We start from the raw sequence: 17,447 nt of genomic DNA on the forward strand, positions 1-17,447 counted from the left end.
TCCCGTGGGACCCCTGAAACCCGGCCCTGCCCCTCTGTCCCCTTCCCCCCCTCCTCCCAGCCCCCACAGCTGCTCCCCCACCCTGGGGGCCCATGAGCCAGGCCGAGTCTCCAGGGCGCCCTCGGCTCAGCTCGGGCCACGGAGGAAACACACAGGTGCCCCCAGGTGGCAGCCCACCCGCACCCCGCCTGCCCGAGCTCTCCGTGCTCAGAGCTCCCCCGCTGGGGCCACGGCTGCAGAGCAGGCTTGACTCCATGGGGCGGCGGACCCGGTGGCCCGCTGCCCTCTGCTGTGCTGCCCACGTCTGCGGGCAGCCCCACCAGGACGGCCTGCCCCGAGTCCAAAGGTCGGAGCAGATGTGTGTGCGGGACCACCCATGTGCGGGACCGCCTGTGTGGGGGACCGCCCATGTGGGGGACCACCAGTATGCAGGACGACTTGTGTGCAGGACCGCCCATGTGCAGGACTGCCCGTGCGCAGGACCACCTGTGTATGGGACTATCAGTGTGCGGGACCGCCCATGGGGTCCAGAGCCCCGGACTGGGCTGGGGGCCCTGCAGACTTAGGGGGAGTCCCTCCCTTTGCCTCTTAGTTTTTGGGGGGCAGCGTCCCCGTTCTGCTGAGCCTACCAGTTTTATTCCCCTTCCTGAAAGGTTTTTTGTTTTTTTAATGGTGAGGGGGTGGTCCCTGTTGGCTCCTCCTGGAGGCACCGCCGAGCCCTGAGGTGGCCCTCCTGGGGCCCTCCGTGTGCCCCGGGGCAGGGTGCCGGCTGGCCTCGCTGGTGCTGCGGCAGCCAGCCGGGTCTGCCGAGGTAGCAGCAGGCGGGCCGGCGGACGTGCGGCCATGCTGGGTACGGGAGGCTGGGACGAGCAGGATATGGGTTTGGCCCCGGGAGGGGACGGGGGGCCCCCCCATCTGCCAGAGGTGACAGCGCTGTGGCTGTGCTGTTTCCCAGAGGCTCGGCCCCGCCCAGGGCGCTGCCGCCGGGGAGCCCTCCTGTGCGGGGCCAGGACGGGGTGCGGGGTCCGGAGGCCTCGGGAAGGACCCCAGGTCCCTGGGGTGCTCACCGCGGGGCTTCCCCACCTCGAGGCCTTGGGAGGCTGTGGGGTGGGGGAGGGGACTGTCGGGCACACCCCCCCCCACCCCCCCGCGTCAGGGGAGCTGTCTGCACTTGTCCGGCTTCCCAAGCGATGAGACAGCTCGCAGTCCGCCGCCCCACGCCGCAGGCAGCTCACGCCCTGTCCTCGGGGGCTCCCGGAGACCCCTCCGCAGTGGCCCCTGGGGATCGGGGCCCCAGGCTCAGGGGGAGACGAGGAAGGCCCAGGCCCCGTGCTCTCTGTACCGGGCTGTCCAAACAGTTCGGTCGGTCGGTCGGCCAAAAAGTCTGTTCGCTTCCCTGTGGGACGGCTCTAGTAGCGTTTAGATGTCTTCAGCTCCAGTGGAAACTCTTTTGTTTGATTATCATGTGACAGCTGTGGCATCGACGTGCATTTTAAATAAACACTTATCCAAACTGGTGAACTTTTGTGTGGCCGTCGTGATACTGAAGACGGAAGGAAATAAGCAACATTTTCCACATACTGTTACCTTGTTATTTCAAGAAGGGACAAATGCAACTGAAACACACGGGGGGAGGGGGGGAGGGGGGAGAGGGGAGGGGGAGGGAGGGGGAAGAGAGAGGGAGGGGGAGGGAGAGGGCGGGCGAGAGAGAGGAGGAGAGAGAGGGGGGGGGAGAGGGAGGGGATAGAGGGGGGATGAGAGGGAGAGGGAGGGAGAGAGGGAGGGGGAGAGGGGGGGAGAGAGGGAGGGGGAGAGAGAGAGGGGGGAGAGAGGGGAGAGGGAGGGAGGGAGAGAGGGGGGAGAGAGGGGAGAGGGAGGGAGGGAGAGAGGGGGAGAGGGAGAGAGAGAGGGGGGAGGGAGAGAGGGAGGGGGAGGGGGAGGAGGGAGGGGGGAGAGAGGGGAGAGGGAGGGAGAGGGGGGGGGGGGGGGGGGAGGGGAGGAGAGAGAGAGGGAGGGAGAGAGGGGGGGAGAGAGAGGGAGAGAGAGGGAGGGGAGAGAGAGGAGAGGGAGAGAGAGGGGAGGAGGGAGGGGGAGAGAGGGGGGGAGGGAGAGGGAGAGAGAGAGAAGGAGAGGGAGGGGGAGAGGGGAGAGAGGGGGGAGGGAGAGAGGGGGGAGGGAGAGGGGGGAGAGCGGGGGGAGAGAGGGGGGGAGGGGAGGGAGAGGGGGGGGGGGAAGAGAGGGGGAGAGAGGAGAGAGGGGGGGAGGGGGAGAGGGGGGGAGGGGAGGGGGAGGGGGAGAGGGGGGAGGAGAGAGAGGGGGGAGGGAGAGGGGAGGGAGGGGGGGAGAGGGGCGAGGAGAGAGGGGAGGGAGAGAGAGAGGGAGAGGAGAGGGAGGGGGGAGAGGGAGGGAGGAGAGAGGGAGGAGAGAGATGGAGGGAGGGAGAGAGGGACGGGAGGGAGGGGGGAGAGAGGGGAGAGGGAGGGGAGAGAGGGAGGGGAGGGAGAGAGAGGGAGAGAGAGAAAGGAGAGCGAGGGGGGGAGAGGGGGAGAGAGGGGGGAGAGCGGGAGAGAGAGGGGGAGAGGGAGAGAGAGATGGGAGAGGGAGGGAGAGGAGGAGGGAGGGGGGAGGGAGGGGAGAGGAGGGGGGAGAGAGGGGGGAGGGAGAGAGGAGAGAGAGAGAAGGAGAGGGAGGGGGGGAGAGGGGGAGAGAGGGGGGAGGGAGAGAGGGGGGGAGGGAGAGGGGGGGAGGGGAGAGAGGGGGGAGGGAGGGGAGAGGGGGGGGAGGGAGAGGGCGGGGAGGGGGAGAGAGGGGGGAGATAGAGGGGGGGGAGGGGGAGAGGGAGGGGGAGATAGGGGGGAGGGAGAGGGGGGAGGGGGAGAGAGGGGGAGAGAGGGGGGAGGAGAGGAGGGGAGGGGAGAGGGGGGGAGAAGAGGGGGGAGAGGGGGGGAGGGGGAGGAGAGAGAGAGGGCAGAGAGAGAGAGGGAGGGGAGAGGGAGGGAGCGAGGGAGGGAGAGATGGAGGGAGGGAGAGAGGGAGGGGGGGAGGGGGGAGAGAGGGAGGAGGGAGGGAGGGAGGAGAGAGGAGAGGGGAGAGGGAGCGGAGAGGGAGGGAGAGAGGGAGAGAGAGGAGAGAGAGAGAAGGAGAGGGAGGGGGGGAGAGGGGGGAGAGAGAGGAGGAGAGAGGGGGGAGAGGGAGAGAGAGAGGGTAGAGGGAGGGAGAGAGGGAGGGGGGAGGGAGGGGAGAGGGAGGGAGAGGGAGGGAGGGAGGGAGGGGGAGAGGGAGAGAGAGAGGGGGGAGAGAGAGAGGATGAAGAGAGAGACAGGGGAGAGAGGGGAGAGGGGAGAGAGAGAGGAGGAGAGGGAGGGAGAGAGGGAGGGGGGAGGGAGGGGGAGAGGAGGAGAGGGAGGGAGAGAGGGAGGGGGAGAGGGAGAGAGAGAGACAGGGGAGAGAGGGGAGAGGAGAGAGGGAGGAGAGGGAGGGAGGGAGAGAGGGAGGGGGAGAGGGAGGGGAGAGGGAGGGAGGGAGGGAGGAGAGAGGGAAGGGGAGAGGGAGGGAGGGAGAGAGGGAGGGAGGTCTGTGCGTGTGTGGAGAAGGCCCCGGGGCTGACCCGGAGTGCCCAGTGGTTTGTGACGTTTCCTGCTGGAGGCTCCTCGCTGGACGGTGCTCCCCGGCCGGGCAGAACGGCTGAGATTGACCTCAATCGAATGGAGACGTTGATCGAGAACAGTCCACGTGACACCACTCGGGAGAGAGCCGACACACTCGAAATGTCCAAACCAACGAAGTTATTGGTGAACATAAAAAACGTGCCTTTTCTTTTCCATAAAAAACGAAACGGGCTTTTTGGGCCACCCCACAGGAGCAAGTGCAGAGGAGAGAGGGGTCTGGAGGCAAGAGAGCAGCGGAGGTCCGCTGGGCTGAGGAGAATCAACGTCGCTGAGGCAGAGAGCCACACAACGGGAGCCAGGAGATGTGCAGGGCGTACCAGAAGAAAAAGAAAAAGAAAAAGAAACAGAGCAGAAGGAAGCGGAATGGCTGACACCGGGGCACGGCCTGTCTGGGTTACCGGACCCCGAGGCGTCCGGGCTTTCCCAGGTGCCCGGGGAGGGAAACGCCGGTCAGCACCGGAGGGACGCTCAGGCCGGCTCTCGCCTTCCCGCCCTGGACGCCAGGGGTACCTCGACGTCACGTCCACAACATCCACAGAGGGGCGGAGCGCGGGCCCACAGAGACGTCCTCGGGCCTGGGAACCCGACCCCAGGAGGCGGAAAACCGCGAATGGCTGAAGCCTTGGAGGAACTCGGGGAGAGACCCCCGGTCCAGGTGGTGGAAACATCGTATCAGCTGGGTGTGGCGCTGTCCCCCCGCAGCAGGGAAACACTGAAACTCCCGCAAAACAGGTACCGAGTCGGCACCCACCGCCCGGCCTCGGGAGAGGGGGAGGGCCCAGCGCGGGGTTGGGGTCAGCCCCGCACAGCCGGGCTCCGTCAGCAACAGAAACACAGTTTTAAAAAAATCAGTGACTGCAAGATTTGAAAAGGATTTTGCGAAACAATTCTTTGTCTTATCTTTGGAGGGATCTTACAGGTACACAAGTCTGTTGTGATTAGGACACGTTGTTTTCAAGATGGAATCACGCCTTCGGCTTCCTTCTCTCTTTTCGTTGTAATTTTGTTACACATCAATTCAGCACTTCCCCATTCCAAATCATTGTTTCTGTCCCCCACGCGCCCTCTGCTCTGCCTGCACTGACCCTCAGGGACAGTCAGGAGACACCTTCACCCAGCACCCACGTCGGCTCTTCTGGGCCGTGGGGTCTGGACTACTGTCCGTGGGTAGGTTTCAGCGCAGCTTGAATTTCTATCATCAGCACGTACCATTTTGACAAGAACCACCAAGCTCACTGTGTAGGAGAAGAAGCGCTTCGAATGGGTGAGCCCTGGGCGGGGGGGGGGGGTCTGGCCTCACGTTCCCCGGATCGACTCCCTCGACCCTCCGCGGTCTGGGGAGTGCGCCTCGCCCTGCCCATATCACAGACGAGGAAACCGAGGCCGGAGGGAGAGAGCAAGGGCAGGCCGTGGCAGGCGGGGAGAGCACGGGGCCCAGGGCGGCCCGGGAGCCAGCCTGCAGAGCGGGGCCCTGCCCGGGCCCAGGGACTGGGGGGAGCTGACAGAGCTCCAGCGGGGGGGGGGGGGGGGGTGTGCTCCAGGCGGAGCCAGGGGGACATTGAGTGAGGTTGGGTGCCACCCTCAGGGACCGCCCTCAGACCTAGGGTGTGAGGGCCAGGAGGCTGAGCTGGGGAGGGGACAGCGACTGGCACCGGGACCAGTCCCCCCCTCCCCCACCCCCACAGTGGGCAGTGCCTGGTCCAGCTGCAGGTCCTCCCCCGGAGACCCTGGGGAGGCCCAGGGGAAGAGGGGCCGGGAGAACCGAGGCCTCAGAGCAGACCCAGGTGGGGACTCCGCCCACGGAGCCTGCGGGCAAAGAGCTCAGTGCTGCCCCAGGCCACGCCCCTAGAGGCCACCCGTGACTCCTCGGGCCCCCAGAGCCACTCGTCAACGGGTGGCCCCAAAGTCCCTTCACTGCTTCGGTGGGAGGGTGGCTCGACCACCTCATCGAAACCTGGGGTCCCTTCCTGCCTCCTGCCGCAGCCTCGCCTGCAGCCGACCGTATCTGAGCCTGCTGCAGCCGCTCCCTCTTTCCTCTCCCTGGTTTCCCCCGAGATCCTCTCCCCTCCGCTGCGGTCAGCGGGCCCGCGTGGTTACAATGTGTCTCTGCCTCCCTGCGTGGTTACAATGTGTCTCTGCCTCCCTGCCGGCCCGCGTGGTTACAATGTGTCTCTGCCTCCCTGCCGGCCCGCGTGGTTACAATGTGTCTCTGCCTCCCTGCATCCGGCTCACTGCACTGGTTTCGAGCCTTTGTGCCCGTCTATTTTTAGCCTTTGTTGTTGTTGTTCTTCAGCCTTTTATTAGACAAGCGATTGTATTTCCTTCTCAATTTTGTTTTCTTACGTGGCAATCTCTCTGCACCTCGCTCGCTCCTTTTAGTTGTGGCCTCGTCTGAACGCACACTGTGTTAGCATGCTCTCTGAAATGTGGGCCTGGGCGAGGAATTTGTTTTGGTTTTTAGTTTCCTTGTCCCCCGCCTCCCCCGGCCCCTCCCACCTCCCTAGCTGCTGTGCTGTCCCTTTTTCCCGTGCTTACGGTAACGTGGCCACATGTCCACGCCCTCCTCGGGCTCCGAGGCGGAGCAGGTGAGTCACGTTCGCCCTCCATTGTTCCTGGGATTGCCTCATCCGCAGGAGCCCCGCCCTCCTGCTCCTTGCTCCAGACCCTGTTCCCTGGCACCGCGGGCCGGCCCCGGCGCGCCCGCCCCACGGTGGCCCTGAGGAGTGGGGCTGGGCTGAGAGGAGCAAGGGTGGGGCCGGGGACACAGAAATCCAGGGGCTGTTCCAGGTCCGGGGAGCGAGCGGCCGAGTTGGGAGCGAGCGACGGGGCCGGGCAGGACCTGACCGCATCGAGAGCAGGGACTCACACAGGCGCCTGCCGCCCACACTCACAGCGGCCGCACTGTTCACAACAGCCAAACGGCGGCAGGGGGAGCCCAAGTGTCCCCCACCCCGCGCACGAACGGGCCGACACGGGGCGGTCCGTGCCTGGACAGAACATCACGCAGCACACGTGCCTCCTGCAGACACGAGGCCCAGGGAGAGAAGCCAGTCACCGCAGGACACGCACACGCGGCGGCGGCTGTGACCCAGCGTGCGGCTGTGGCCGGACGGCTGTGTCCCGGACACGTCGAGCTCTGGGAAACAGCACAGCAAAGGGCGGGGCCGAGGGTGGGGAAATGACTCCCTGGCTATCCAGTGGGCCTGGAGTTTCTGTTTGGGACGACAGAGAGTTCTGGAAACGGTGGTGGCCGCGTGGCGCTGCGCAGCAGGGTGGATGCGCTGCAGGCCCCTGCGCGGCGCCCTGAGAGATGGCGACCGTGGTGGGTTTTAGTTACGTTTCATCACAACGTGGAAAACCCACCGGGAGAGCTAGGCCCCGAGAGCTCTCTGCAAACGGCACCCCCTCGGCTGCTTCCCCGCCCCCGCCTGGGTGGGTTCCTGAAACGGGCCTTCGGAAAGAGCTTCCGGACGGTTCCGTGTTCTCCAGGGCGCATGCGAGCCACCGGCTCAGGCGTCCGGGACAGGAAGCTGGGCTGGCGGAGGGCGCGGACCTGGCCGGGACCCCCCAGGCGGGGGCGGGGGGGGCTGGCCGGGAGCCTGCAGGAAACCTGGGCCCTGTCACAGTTCCGACTCTCCCCGGACCCTCTCCCCGAGAACCGACCCCACACCCAAGCGGGGCCGGGGCTCCATCCACCCCTTCTGTGACCCAGTCCCCCACCGCCCACAGAGCTGCTCCCTCGGACCAAGTGGCACCGGGGTGGGCAGGGCCGGCTGCACCGTGACCCCTCCCCATGCGTGGCCAGGCCCCAGGCCCACTCCTGGTCCGCACGGGCTCGTCCACGGGACGTCTCCACAGAGGTGCCTGGGGAAGGGCGGACACTGGCTGGCGGCCAGCAGGGCCGTGCCGGGTCACAGCAGCCAGGGCTCGTGGCCACGCCAGGCGCCAGGAAGCTGCCTCAGTCCCCGTGTTCATCCCCGCCGCCCAGGCCTCGCCCTGCCCTGCGCCACACAGTCCGTCTGCAGTCACCACGGGCCCCGATCCCGGGGACGCGGTGAGGCCTGTCCTTCCTCGCTCCTCTGCCGTCCGTGGCTCTCGCCGGGCACTGCTTCTCTGCTGGTCGGGGCACAGGGCTCTCCAGCGGGGCCCCCCGTGGGTCCCACACTCGGGGTGCAGGCCACATGAACACCACACGGCCACAGATCTAGACCTGGGCACCAAGCCCGACACCCGAGGCCTGGAGCAGGGCGTGGCTCCAGCCCAGACGGGCCGGGACTGGGCACTGGGGTCCCTCCAAGCCCCCTCCCCAGTGTCCTGGGCTCTGGGCAGCCCAGGGGCTCCCCGAACCAGGCTGGGTGACTATAACACCCTCTCCTGTTGTCAGACCGGCGCTGGCCGGGCACCCGGCTCAGACCACACTTAGGGTGATCGCACATAACCGGGCTTCACTGCTCCGTGGGCTCTGCCCCGGAGCCGGCCTGGCCCCAGCAGACGGAGGCCCCCGGGACCCCCGCAGCCCCACATGCGCCCTCATGACCCACCAGCCTCCCTCGGCTCCTGCAGGTGGGCTGAGCCCCACAACGACCACCTCAAAGAAGGTGCAGCCAACCCCACAGACCCCTCTGGAAGGAAGGGAAGCGTCCCGCGGGAGCCTGGCAGACCCGGAGAAGGGGGGGCCGGAGGGACACTCGGGGCCAAGCCCTCGGCCTGGAGACTGGCTGATTAGTGGCCTGAGCCCTGTTCCGGTGCTCCACCTGGACAGTGCCTCAGTTTACCATCTGAGGAGGGAGAACAGGCCCCCCAGGCCCCCCAGTGCCCAGCCCTCAGGATGAAAGGCTGTGGAAAGACAGAGTCCCTTTGTGTCCTCGTCTAATTGCCACGGCGCGGCTCTGGCCGCCGAGAGCCACCCGTCTGGTGAGAGGGACTGGGAGGGGGAGCAGCAGGGCGCTGGGGGCTGGGCCCCCGACTCCGGGCAGGGCACACCTGGTGTCCCGAACCCCCACCCACTGGGGGAGGGGCGACCCGTGGGGGCGTCTCCTGTTCTCGGCGAGGGGCTGGCCGTCTGGGCTGGCGGGTGGGGGTTGGCGGGCCCTGGGGCCTGGCACCCTTTCCGAGGGCTGCGTCGCTCTGCCGGGCCCCGGCCCCTGGAGCCCGGTGCTGAGAGCCTTCGCCGAGAGAGGCCAGCTGCTCCCGCCAGGTGCCTGGGGCGGTCTCGGCCCGTGGCTGTCTCTGGGCCGGCCCCTCCGCCGCAGTGTCCAGGGGACGGGGGGGCTCTAAGAGAGGACCGGGCTCCTTCAGCCCCTGGCGCGGCCCCGGGTCCCTGCCCCGCTCCCCAGTGGCTTCTCCACCCTCGCCCCGGACTCCCCCTCTCTCTCCGAAGGACGCTGGCCTTTGGGCCTGGGGCCGCCCTAAATCCGGGACGACCTCACCTTGAGATCCTCAGGGCTGAGAGGACCTTTTCCCCGGCAAGGCCGCGTTCATGGGGTCTGGGGCTGCACCACGGGCAGAGCTGCTGGGGGCGCCGCCATTCGACCCCAGGACCCCGCGCCGCAGCGGCTCCCTGCTGCCCAGAGATGGCGTGTGGCGTGTGTGGCATCTGTGACACATGTGGTGTGTGCGGCACGTGTGGCACGTATGTGGCGTGTGTGGCACGTGTGGCACGTATGTGGCGTGTGTACTGGAGAAGCACTCAGCTTGCGGTCGCAGGAGGACCCTGGCCGTGACCAGTGGAGGGGGTGGCCAGGGGAGGTTGAGCCCAGAGACGGCCGGAGGGTCCGAGTGCCGTGGAGCCCACCCCCACCCCAGCCCCCCAAGGGTTCTTGCCCAAACGGGCCCCGGGCCCAGCCGGACCCAGCAGGGCCGGAACTCAGGGCCTCGGGCGGGAAGACCGACCTGCGAAGAGGGTGGGGGAGGAGGGGGTGGACAGGGGCCGGCGTCGGTCTCGGGCGCTGTCACTGGCCCCAGCCGCACCGAGAGTGGTGGTGGCCAGGGTGAGCTCCCAGGGGGCGACCATCAGGGTGCAGGGCGCAGGGCAGGCCCACCGGCAGCCCGAGGGCTCTCCAGGAGCTGGGGGCTCTCCCAGGAGGCATGCGGGGGGGGGGGCTCTGGGGGGGAGGGGTGGGGGCGGGGCCCTCCCAGCGCAGTTCATCTGGGAGCCCGTGGGGGGCAGGGTGGGCAGGGACCAAGCAGCGTCCTGCCAGCGGGACACCCCACGCCTGCCGCACGGCCCCCCGCAGGGGCCCTGGCTGGGGGCGACCACAGACCTTCAGGAGCAGCCTGAAGCCGGGCCCAGGGAGCGTGGACCAGGGAGGGGCCGGCCGAGGCCCGGGATTGGCGCTCCCCGTGGGAAGGCACCTGGGCCGGCTGCCCACCGAGGGCCGGGCCGCCCGGGGATGGGGCAACACAGACGGGAGGCGGCTCTGCCACTCAGCAGCTTCGTAGCCCGGCCCAGGGCCCCGAGCGCCTTGGCTCCCCGGCAGCTCCCCTCCGCAGCCTGGCGGGCTGCCGGCTCAGCAGCTCAGAACAGAAACACTGTCCAGGGTGCCAGCTGCCCTGGGTGTGGCCGCCCGGTCTGCAGGCGCGGGTGGGTGACTCATCAAATTACCGGGAGGCCGTGCCGGGCTGGGGCTGGGGCTGGGCAGGTGACTGAGACACAGGGCGAGAGCGCGGGGCCGGCTGGCTGCTTGTGCACACGCCCCAGGCTCCCGCCGGCTCTGCAGCTCCCACGGCCTCTCCCGGGGCCCTGCTCCGCCTCCCGGGGCCGCGATCTCCCAGCACCCCGCCGCGGGAGAGGCGCCTCCAAGAAGCCCTCTCGGATGCCTCCCCTGCCTGGCTTCCCTTCGAGCCCCAAGCTTGTTGCCAGGTTCCCCCACTTTCCCCCCCAAGGGAGAGAGACCCCAAGCCCCCAAGGGGGTGCAGGGCCAGGCGCCCAGGCCCTCAAAGGGCCGAGCCACATGCCTCTCAGCACTTAGCACACCTTCCGACAAACCAAAGGCTAGACCAGCGTTTTGTGAGGCTTCTCCCCTGCTGAGGGTCCGAAGCTCCCACCCAGCAATGAGAGGGCCCCTCGGCAGCCCAGGACACGGTAGCCCAGGTGCCCGGGAGGAGAGGCCCTGGGGGACCTGGCCCCAGGGGACGGCGGAGTCCAGCGGAGAGGGCAGTTAGAAGGCCAGGTGGTGCGGCTGGAGGGAGGAAGTCGGTTCATTAGTAAGCTCCTGCAGTATGCCAAGCATGCGGCCAGGCCGTTTATGTGCTTTTAGATTTATGTTCTGGTCACAGGATCCCTGTGAGCGACGTATGGCTAATCCCGTGTCACCAACGAGGAAACTGAGGCACCGAGAGGCTGAGGGCTTGTTCCAGGTCACGCAGCCAGCGGTGGGAAAGCTGGGCACACGCCTGTCCCGTTTCCAGGCCCCCTCCCTGGGCGGGCCCCGGGGTCTGTGCCGGAGTGCTGTCTGGTCCTGGAGAGAGCTAGAGGCCCCTCGGAGCCCAAGGCCAGGGCTCAGGCCTGGAGCCCCCGTGGACGGGGGAGGGGCCGGTGGAAAGGCGGTCCCAGGGGTGCCGGCCTCGGGAGGACAGGACTGGAATTCTCGGTTGGCAGAGGGCGGCAGGCCGAGCCAGCCTAGTGCTGACGGCGCGGTTGGGATGGGGCTGGGTCGCTGCCCTGTCATGCATCGCCGTCCCAGCTGCCGCCCCACCCCGCTCACCTGGAGAGACCAGAATGGCAGCTCTGAGAGAGTGCGGGCGTGTCGGGGCCCAGGGGTACGCCCCGGCCTCGCCCCTCCGCTGGGCCGGCCCGGCCCGTCGTCCAGGCCGCGCCGGCCGACCTCCCAGGACAGGCCAGGCTGCTGGCCCTGACACCTACCGTCCTGTGCTGGGAGCAACCCCTGCCCCCGGGGTGGGGGGGCAGCTGCGACTCAGCCTTCTGGCCCCTCCCACACGGCCCTCCAACCCCTCTGGATCGTCCATCAGCCCCCCAGCGGCCTCCCCACAGCCCTGACCGGCTCCTCCACCCGCTCCTGCCCCCCAGAGGCCCCCAGTGGACGGCAGCACTGCGGTGTTAGGGCAGGAGGGGGTCTGGCGAGCCAGCAAACCGCCCGCTCACACATCTGGCGCTGGGCCCAGAGGAAGGGGCTCATCTAGCCTCAGGAAGCCAGCCAGGGGCCCCCAGGAGCCGGAACCCCAGCGGCCCAGTTTCGGGCCCGGAGCGGGGACAGGGTGCTGCAGGGACTGGTCCCTGGAAGGCGGCCCGGTGTCCAGGCCCAGGCCGGGGCCCGGGCTGCCCACACTGGGCTTGTCTCTGCCGCTGGGCAGCAGGCGGCCTGCCTCCCTGAGCCTCCATCTCCCGGCACAGAGGCGTCAGAGGGGCACCGGGGCCGGACACGGCGTCAAAGACCGTGTGAGCCAGCAGCGTCCGGAGCGCGGCCTGGGACAGCAGTGCGGGCCGGTCCAGCCGCCTCCGTGGGGCCCTGCGCCGTCCTGCAGGCAGCAAAGTTATCATTCTTCACAGACATAATTGACGTGGTTGTGGCCAGCCTACTGGGTTTTGGAGAGGCCAAGTGCGTGACGCGGTGCGCCTGCACGGTGATGGGCTGTCATTGTCCTTTACGGCACTCGGGGCCCTCGCGTCACCTGCGAGCGAGGGAGGGGCTGCAGTGCCCACTTTATGGGGCTTCCACCAGGGAGGCCGGGGTGTGGAGGGAGACCGTCACGGGCCTGAGCACAATGGAGGCTTGGCCCGCGTTACCCGGTGACCTCGGGCGAGCCACCCGCGCTCCCCACCACGGGAACCGCCGGAGGCTGGGCAGGGCGGTCCCCCAGGCTCCGTCCATCACCCCTGGGGGTCTGGGGCCGGAAGCAGAGTCTTCGCATTTTAAGTGGTGACAGGGCCCCCCCAGGCGCTGCACGCCCGTGCCCACGATGTGTCGTCGGGCACCTCCCCGGTTTATGTGACACTCGGCTCACGGGCACACGGCCCTCAATTAGGAAACTATTTCTACTGGTGTTTACGGGTCCCGTAACGTGCTTTACAACACTCCGCTCCGCACGTGGAGAGCGGGAGTGCCTTGGGGGGTGGGGGGGCTGCGGCTGCCGGCACAGAACACCCACTCTCGGGAAGCAGCCCCCGAGACAGCCCCTCGGCCTTGCCAGCCCTCCTCGACGCCAGGTGCCCGGCAAGCACAGACTCCGAGGGTCCCTCCCTCTGTGGGTCAGAAGGGGGCCCCTACGGGGCCAGCGTGGGGGCTGCAGGGGGCGAGGGTAAGGGCAGCAGGCGGAGTCCCGGGCCCTCGGGGGCCGGCAGCCGGATGGGCGCTCCGGGGGCCCCGCCGCCCGCCGTGGGAACGCCGAGTCAGCAGGGAGTGTGCGCGCCATGCCCGGGGTCCTGTGCCGAGGGAGACGTCGGCGCAGGGCGGGGCGCCGTTTCTGGGGATTTCCGTCAACGTCGTTAAAAAATACTCAGCCCATCACTCACCCGGCGGCCTGACGTGGGCTCCCGGTGCCCAAGGGCGATGCTGCTTGGAGGGAGGGGCACCCCACACGGGTCCCCCGGGATGAGCACGGGGTGGGGCACACGCCTGTCCTCGAAGGCCATCCTGGGGAGGCTGTATGGGCGAGGCAGCCTTGGGGGGTTTCGGGGGGGGGGGTGTCTGGGTGGGGCTCCTGCCGGACTCAATTTACCTTGTGTTCGCCTCGTCCATTCAGAAGGGCGTTTGTTTGTTTGTTTGTTTGTCTTAACTGAGACTCCCCTATGCTCCAGGCACCATTTAGGGCCTGAGCCCAGAGTTTGGGGAGGACCCACTGTTCGCAGGGGGTGCCCCCGGGGATCCATGCGGGTGGGTGACCCCTCTGCGGTCGCACATCCCAGGTCTGCGTGGCCCTGGTCTCGCTGGGTGTCCCCACCCCGCGCTCCGCAGGCCGGAGGCTGCCCGCAGGGGAAGGGACTGTCCCCAGGAGACGGAGGACTCCCTTCGGGCAGGGCCTGAGCTTCTGCTGCCACACCGGGAGCCCCCGCGCGTGGGACTCCCCACGACCTCGGGACAAAGGGGGATGGGTGTGCGGCTGCCCCAGTTGCTCGGAAAGACTCCTTCCCGGGGAGAAGCCTCGCTGGGTTCCCGGCTGAGAATATAGTTTTTCCAAGAGCAGAGGTACAGGACGAAGGGGCGGGACCGCCCCCCCGCCCCCGCCCGCCCGTGGGGGAGGGAGGGAGAGGAGGGGAGAGACGGCAGCCCCACACTCGCGAGCGCAGCGGGCGGGGTGGGCGGTGTGGGCAGGGGCGGTATATCCAGTTCGACGGAGGGCGGGTCCCGCCAGTTCCCCGCGGAGAGACGAGCCCGGGCGGAGGCCCAGGAGCAGTGCCGAGACGCGCTCTATGGGCACAGGGAGCCGCTGAGCGAGAAGAGCCCCCGCCGCCCCACGCACCTCGCGCCTGCCGCTCTCCAGGCCCGGCCGCGCCGCCGCCATGAACCACTCGCCGCTCAAGACCGCCCTGGCCTACGAATGCTTCCAGAACCAGGACCACTCGACGCTGGCGCTGCCCTCGGACCAGAAGATGAAGATGGGCACGTCGGGCAGCCAGCGCGTGCAGCAGCAGGTGATGATGACGGCCAAGCGGCACAAGTCCAAGTCCTCGCAGTCGTCCACCCTGAGCCACTCCAACCGAGGTAGAGTCTCCGCGCATGCGCGCGCGCGCGCGCGCGCAGGGCCCTCCGGGCGCCCCCGTCGGAGGTCGGAGGTCGGAGGCCCCGCCGCGCACACGCCCCCGGCGGCAGGGGCGAGCGAGGGAGGCCGAGGCCCGGGCTGCGCGCGGTGCGAACCCGTCCCATCCCGATGGGGTGGAGCTGCCGCCGCAACCCACCGGGTGGCCGGCTGCCCGAGTGAGCCCGCGCGGGTGCCCGCCGGGGCGGCCCCTGTGCCGCGGACGGTGGTCTCTCCGCGCGCCGTCAGCAGTTCTCTCTCTCTCCCAGTCCTGCCCGTTTTCTGCCCCGGCTCCCCTGCGGGCCGCGGCCCCGGGGCGCACCCTCACCAGCCCCGTCCTCCCCAGCGTCGAGTTCGGGCGCCTGCAGCGGGCAGCCACCGGCCACCGCCCAGGCAGGCAGGATCCCGTCCGTCCGGGTGGGGCGAGGCGGGGCTGCCAGACAGTGACGGTGTCATCAGACCCAAATGGGGCACAGGAGAGGCGCTGCCGGGGTGGACCAGCTATTGCTGCCTCTGCAACATTTCGGGGGTGCCCGGCTCCTGGAAGGGCACCCCCCCCCACCCAGGGCTGGTGTGCTCCCTGGGGACCGGAAGGGGGTCTGGGGACCGGAAAGGGGGCAGGGGGCCGGGAGGCGCCTTTCTCCCCTGGTAGCCAGTGTGGAAGCCCCCATCCCCATGGGTTCTCCCCACTGCGCTCAGCTGCTCTGGGGACCGTGTCTGGGGGAAGAGTAGGGACCGAGGTCAGTGAGCGAGGGGTTCCCACCTGCCCCTGGCTGAGCTCTCACAGGGGGACACGTGTCCAGTCTGGGGGCTCGTCTGACCAGACAGCCCTCCCAAGACCCCCACAAAGCGCCCCACTGTGTGAGGTGACGAGGGAAGGGCTAGGCCCCTGCACCTCGGGGAGGACCGCACGGCATCTGGCAGGCCCGTGCGGGGAGGTTTTAGACCCAGTGCTTTGTTGACACACACATCGCGCAGTGAGAACGGCACGGAAGCTTGTATTTCTTCAGCTGAATTTGTGTGATGCCAGTGGAGCCTGAGGACTGAGGACCAGGAGGGGTCCCCCGGGATGTGTGGGGGGGGTCAGGCCCCGGTGACGGAGACGGGTGGGGGGCACAGGGAAGGGCAGGAAGGGACAGACCCCAGACGGAGCAGCCCAGGCCGTGGGCTCTGAGGCTCTGGGTTCCCGGGCCCCAGGCTGGGCCCCGGCACCTCTCCGGCCGCCTCCACACGGAGCCCGGGCCTCCCCCTTCACACGGGGCCTCGGTAGCTGCTTCCCAGCCGTCTCTGGAAGCAGGCCGGGGAAACCGAGCGCCCTGTTTCTGGCCCCAGCCCAGTCGCCCAGTCACCGCTGAAGCCGACCCACTCTGTTCTCCTCACGAGGCCCCCCCCCCGTCCTCCCCCCCACCCCCACTCCGTCTCTGGCCTACGCTCCCGGCCCACAGCACCAAAGAGACTGAAAACCAGTGCCCAGACACCGGCCACCCCGAGGTCCTCCGGGACCTTCAGCCCCGTGAGGGGGGACCCCCGGGCGCTGCGCATGCGTCTGCAGACCCGGGGCTTTGCGAGTCCTGCCCCCGTCGGAGCGCCCCCGCCCCCCAGCTGTGGCCAGGATCCCACAGGGCCAGCTCCCCAGCAGCGTCAGAGCTGGGGAGGCCGGGCGGCTGCTCGGGGCCGGTGCTTCTGGTTTGGCCGGCTCCTTGCACCAGACGCCTCCTCCGCGCCCGGGTGCCCGAGGCTCCCTGCGCGGCCACTGGCTCCTCTCCCTCTGTCCCAGACACCCAGACACCCGCCCTGGGTCCCGGGAGGGGTCTTGGCGGCTCTGGAAGGGCCACACACCCCAGGCTGTTTCCCTCGCCCTGCAGGACGGGCTCCAACTCTGCTTCGGTCCCGTCCTGGAGAAGAGCAGGTCCCTCCGGGGCCTTGGCTTCTCCCGGGCCCCTGGCTCCTTCTGGGGCCCTTCAGGCGGAGCTGCGGCCCTAGGGTGCCCGGCCATGCCGCACTCCTCGGGCCTCATGAAGGACCGTCGGGAGAACTCGTGGGTTCTCTCCTGTCCGGTCTGTGAGGGGGAGCTGAGGGGCCGGGGCTGGACAAAGGGCTCTGGGGACAGAGCCAAGGCCCATGTGTCTGTCCCTGCCCAACCAGGAACAGGCCCTGGAGACGGACCCCTGACCCTGGCCGGGCAGCGGCGGGGGGGGGGGGGGGGGGATGGCGGGGGCAGTGAGGGCCCCTGGGGCCTGGAGACCCCACTGAGGGAAGCTGCTCCCAGTCCGCCTGCCCATGTGGCTCTTCCCCTTCTCCAGCCCCCAAACCTCCAGAGGGTCCTGTGAGCACAGGGCATCTCCCAGGCTGTGTGGGGAGCGGGGGGTGTGGCTGCCCAGAGAGACCTCTGCAGGGCACTGGCTGCCCAGACTGGGGGCCCCTGTAGGGAGGGGTCGGTCTCGGTAAAGGAGACACTTCCCCACACTCGGGCTCTTTGTAACTGCACTGGAATCTCTTCTTAAGGCTTTACCCAGATCTCATGTGACCGCCCCCTTGCCCACCCGCTCCCCCCCACCCCCGCACGGTGATACCACCCACAGGGCTTGACAGAATCCACTTTTCCCCTCTCCCGCCTCAGTCGGGAAACCCCAACACTCAGCTGCAACGTGTCCGCCTTGGGCCTGGCATCTCCCTTCTCAGAAGCATCGTCCCATCTCAAATGGCCAAACCTGTATTTCTCCCCGGCCAGAGGCGGGGGTGGGGGACACTGGGCGAGGCGGGCCCGTCTCCCCGTCCCTTGTCCCTCGCAGGGCAGAGGTACTTGAGGCCTCCTGGAGGCGGGTTTGCGACGCGCACAGGCGAGGGGCCACCGCGGGGGGGAGACACGGTGCGCAGCTGGGGGCCTCCCGGCCCGGCCTGGTTAGCGAGTCCCTCCGAGACCGCGCCTCAGCCTGAGAGTGGAGGGTCCCCTCACCTTCCCCTCCCGGGTCGCAGGCCGGGAGCGGGCGTCCCGTGCGGGGCTCTGTTTGGGGGCCAAAGCTGAGATTCAGGGGGTTGGGGGGGGGGTGGCAAAAGGTATTTGTGCTGTAGCCTGTTCTGGCA

General features: G+C 68.7%; 1 protein-coding gene across 1 annotated transcript in view; it reads left to right on the plus strand.

Annotated features, from left to right (window-relative positions):
* Positions 1-13,968: 13,968 nt before the first annotated feature.
* Positions 13,969-17,447, plus strand: part of PKP1 (plakophilin 1) — a 29,764-nt gene continuing 26,285 nt past the window's right edge. The window contains exon 1 of the mRNA XM_028531285.2: positions 13,969-14,329. Within this exon, the coding sequence (XP_028387086.1) occupies positions 14,128-14,329 (202 nt within the window). The 5' untranslated portion in view covers positions 13,969-14,127. The remainder of the gene's footprint in view (positions 14,330-17,447) is intronic.

Source organism: Phyllostomus discolor, chromosome 15 (assembly GCF_004126475.2).
Source record: "Phyllostomus discolor isolate MPI-MPIP mPhyDis1 chromosome 15, mPhyDis1.pri.v3, whole genome shotgun sequence".
Classification (NCBI taxonomy): Eukaryota; Metazoa; Chordata; class Mammalia; order Chiroptera; family Phyllostomidae; genus Phyllostomus; species Phyllostomus discolor.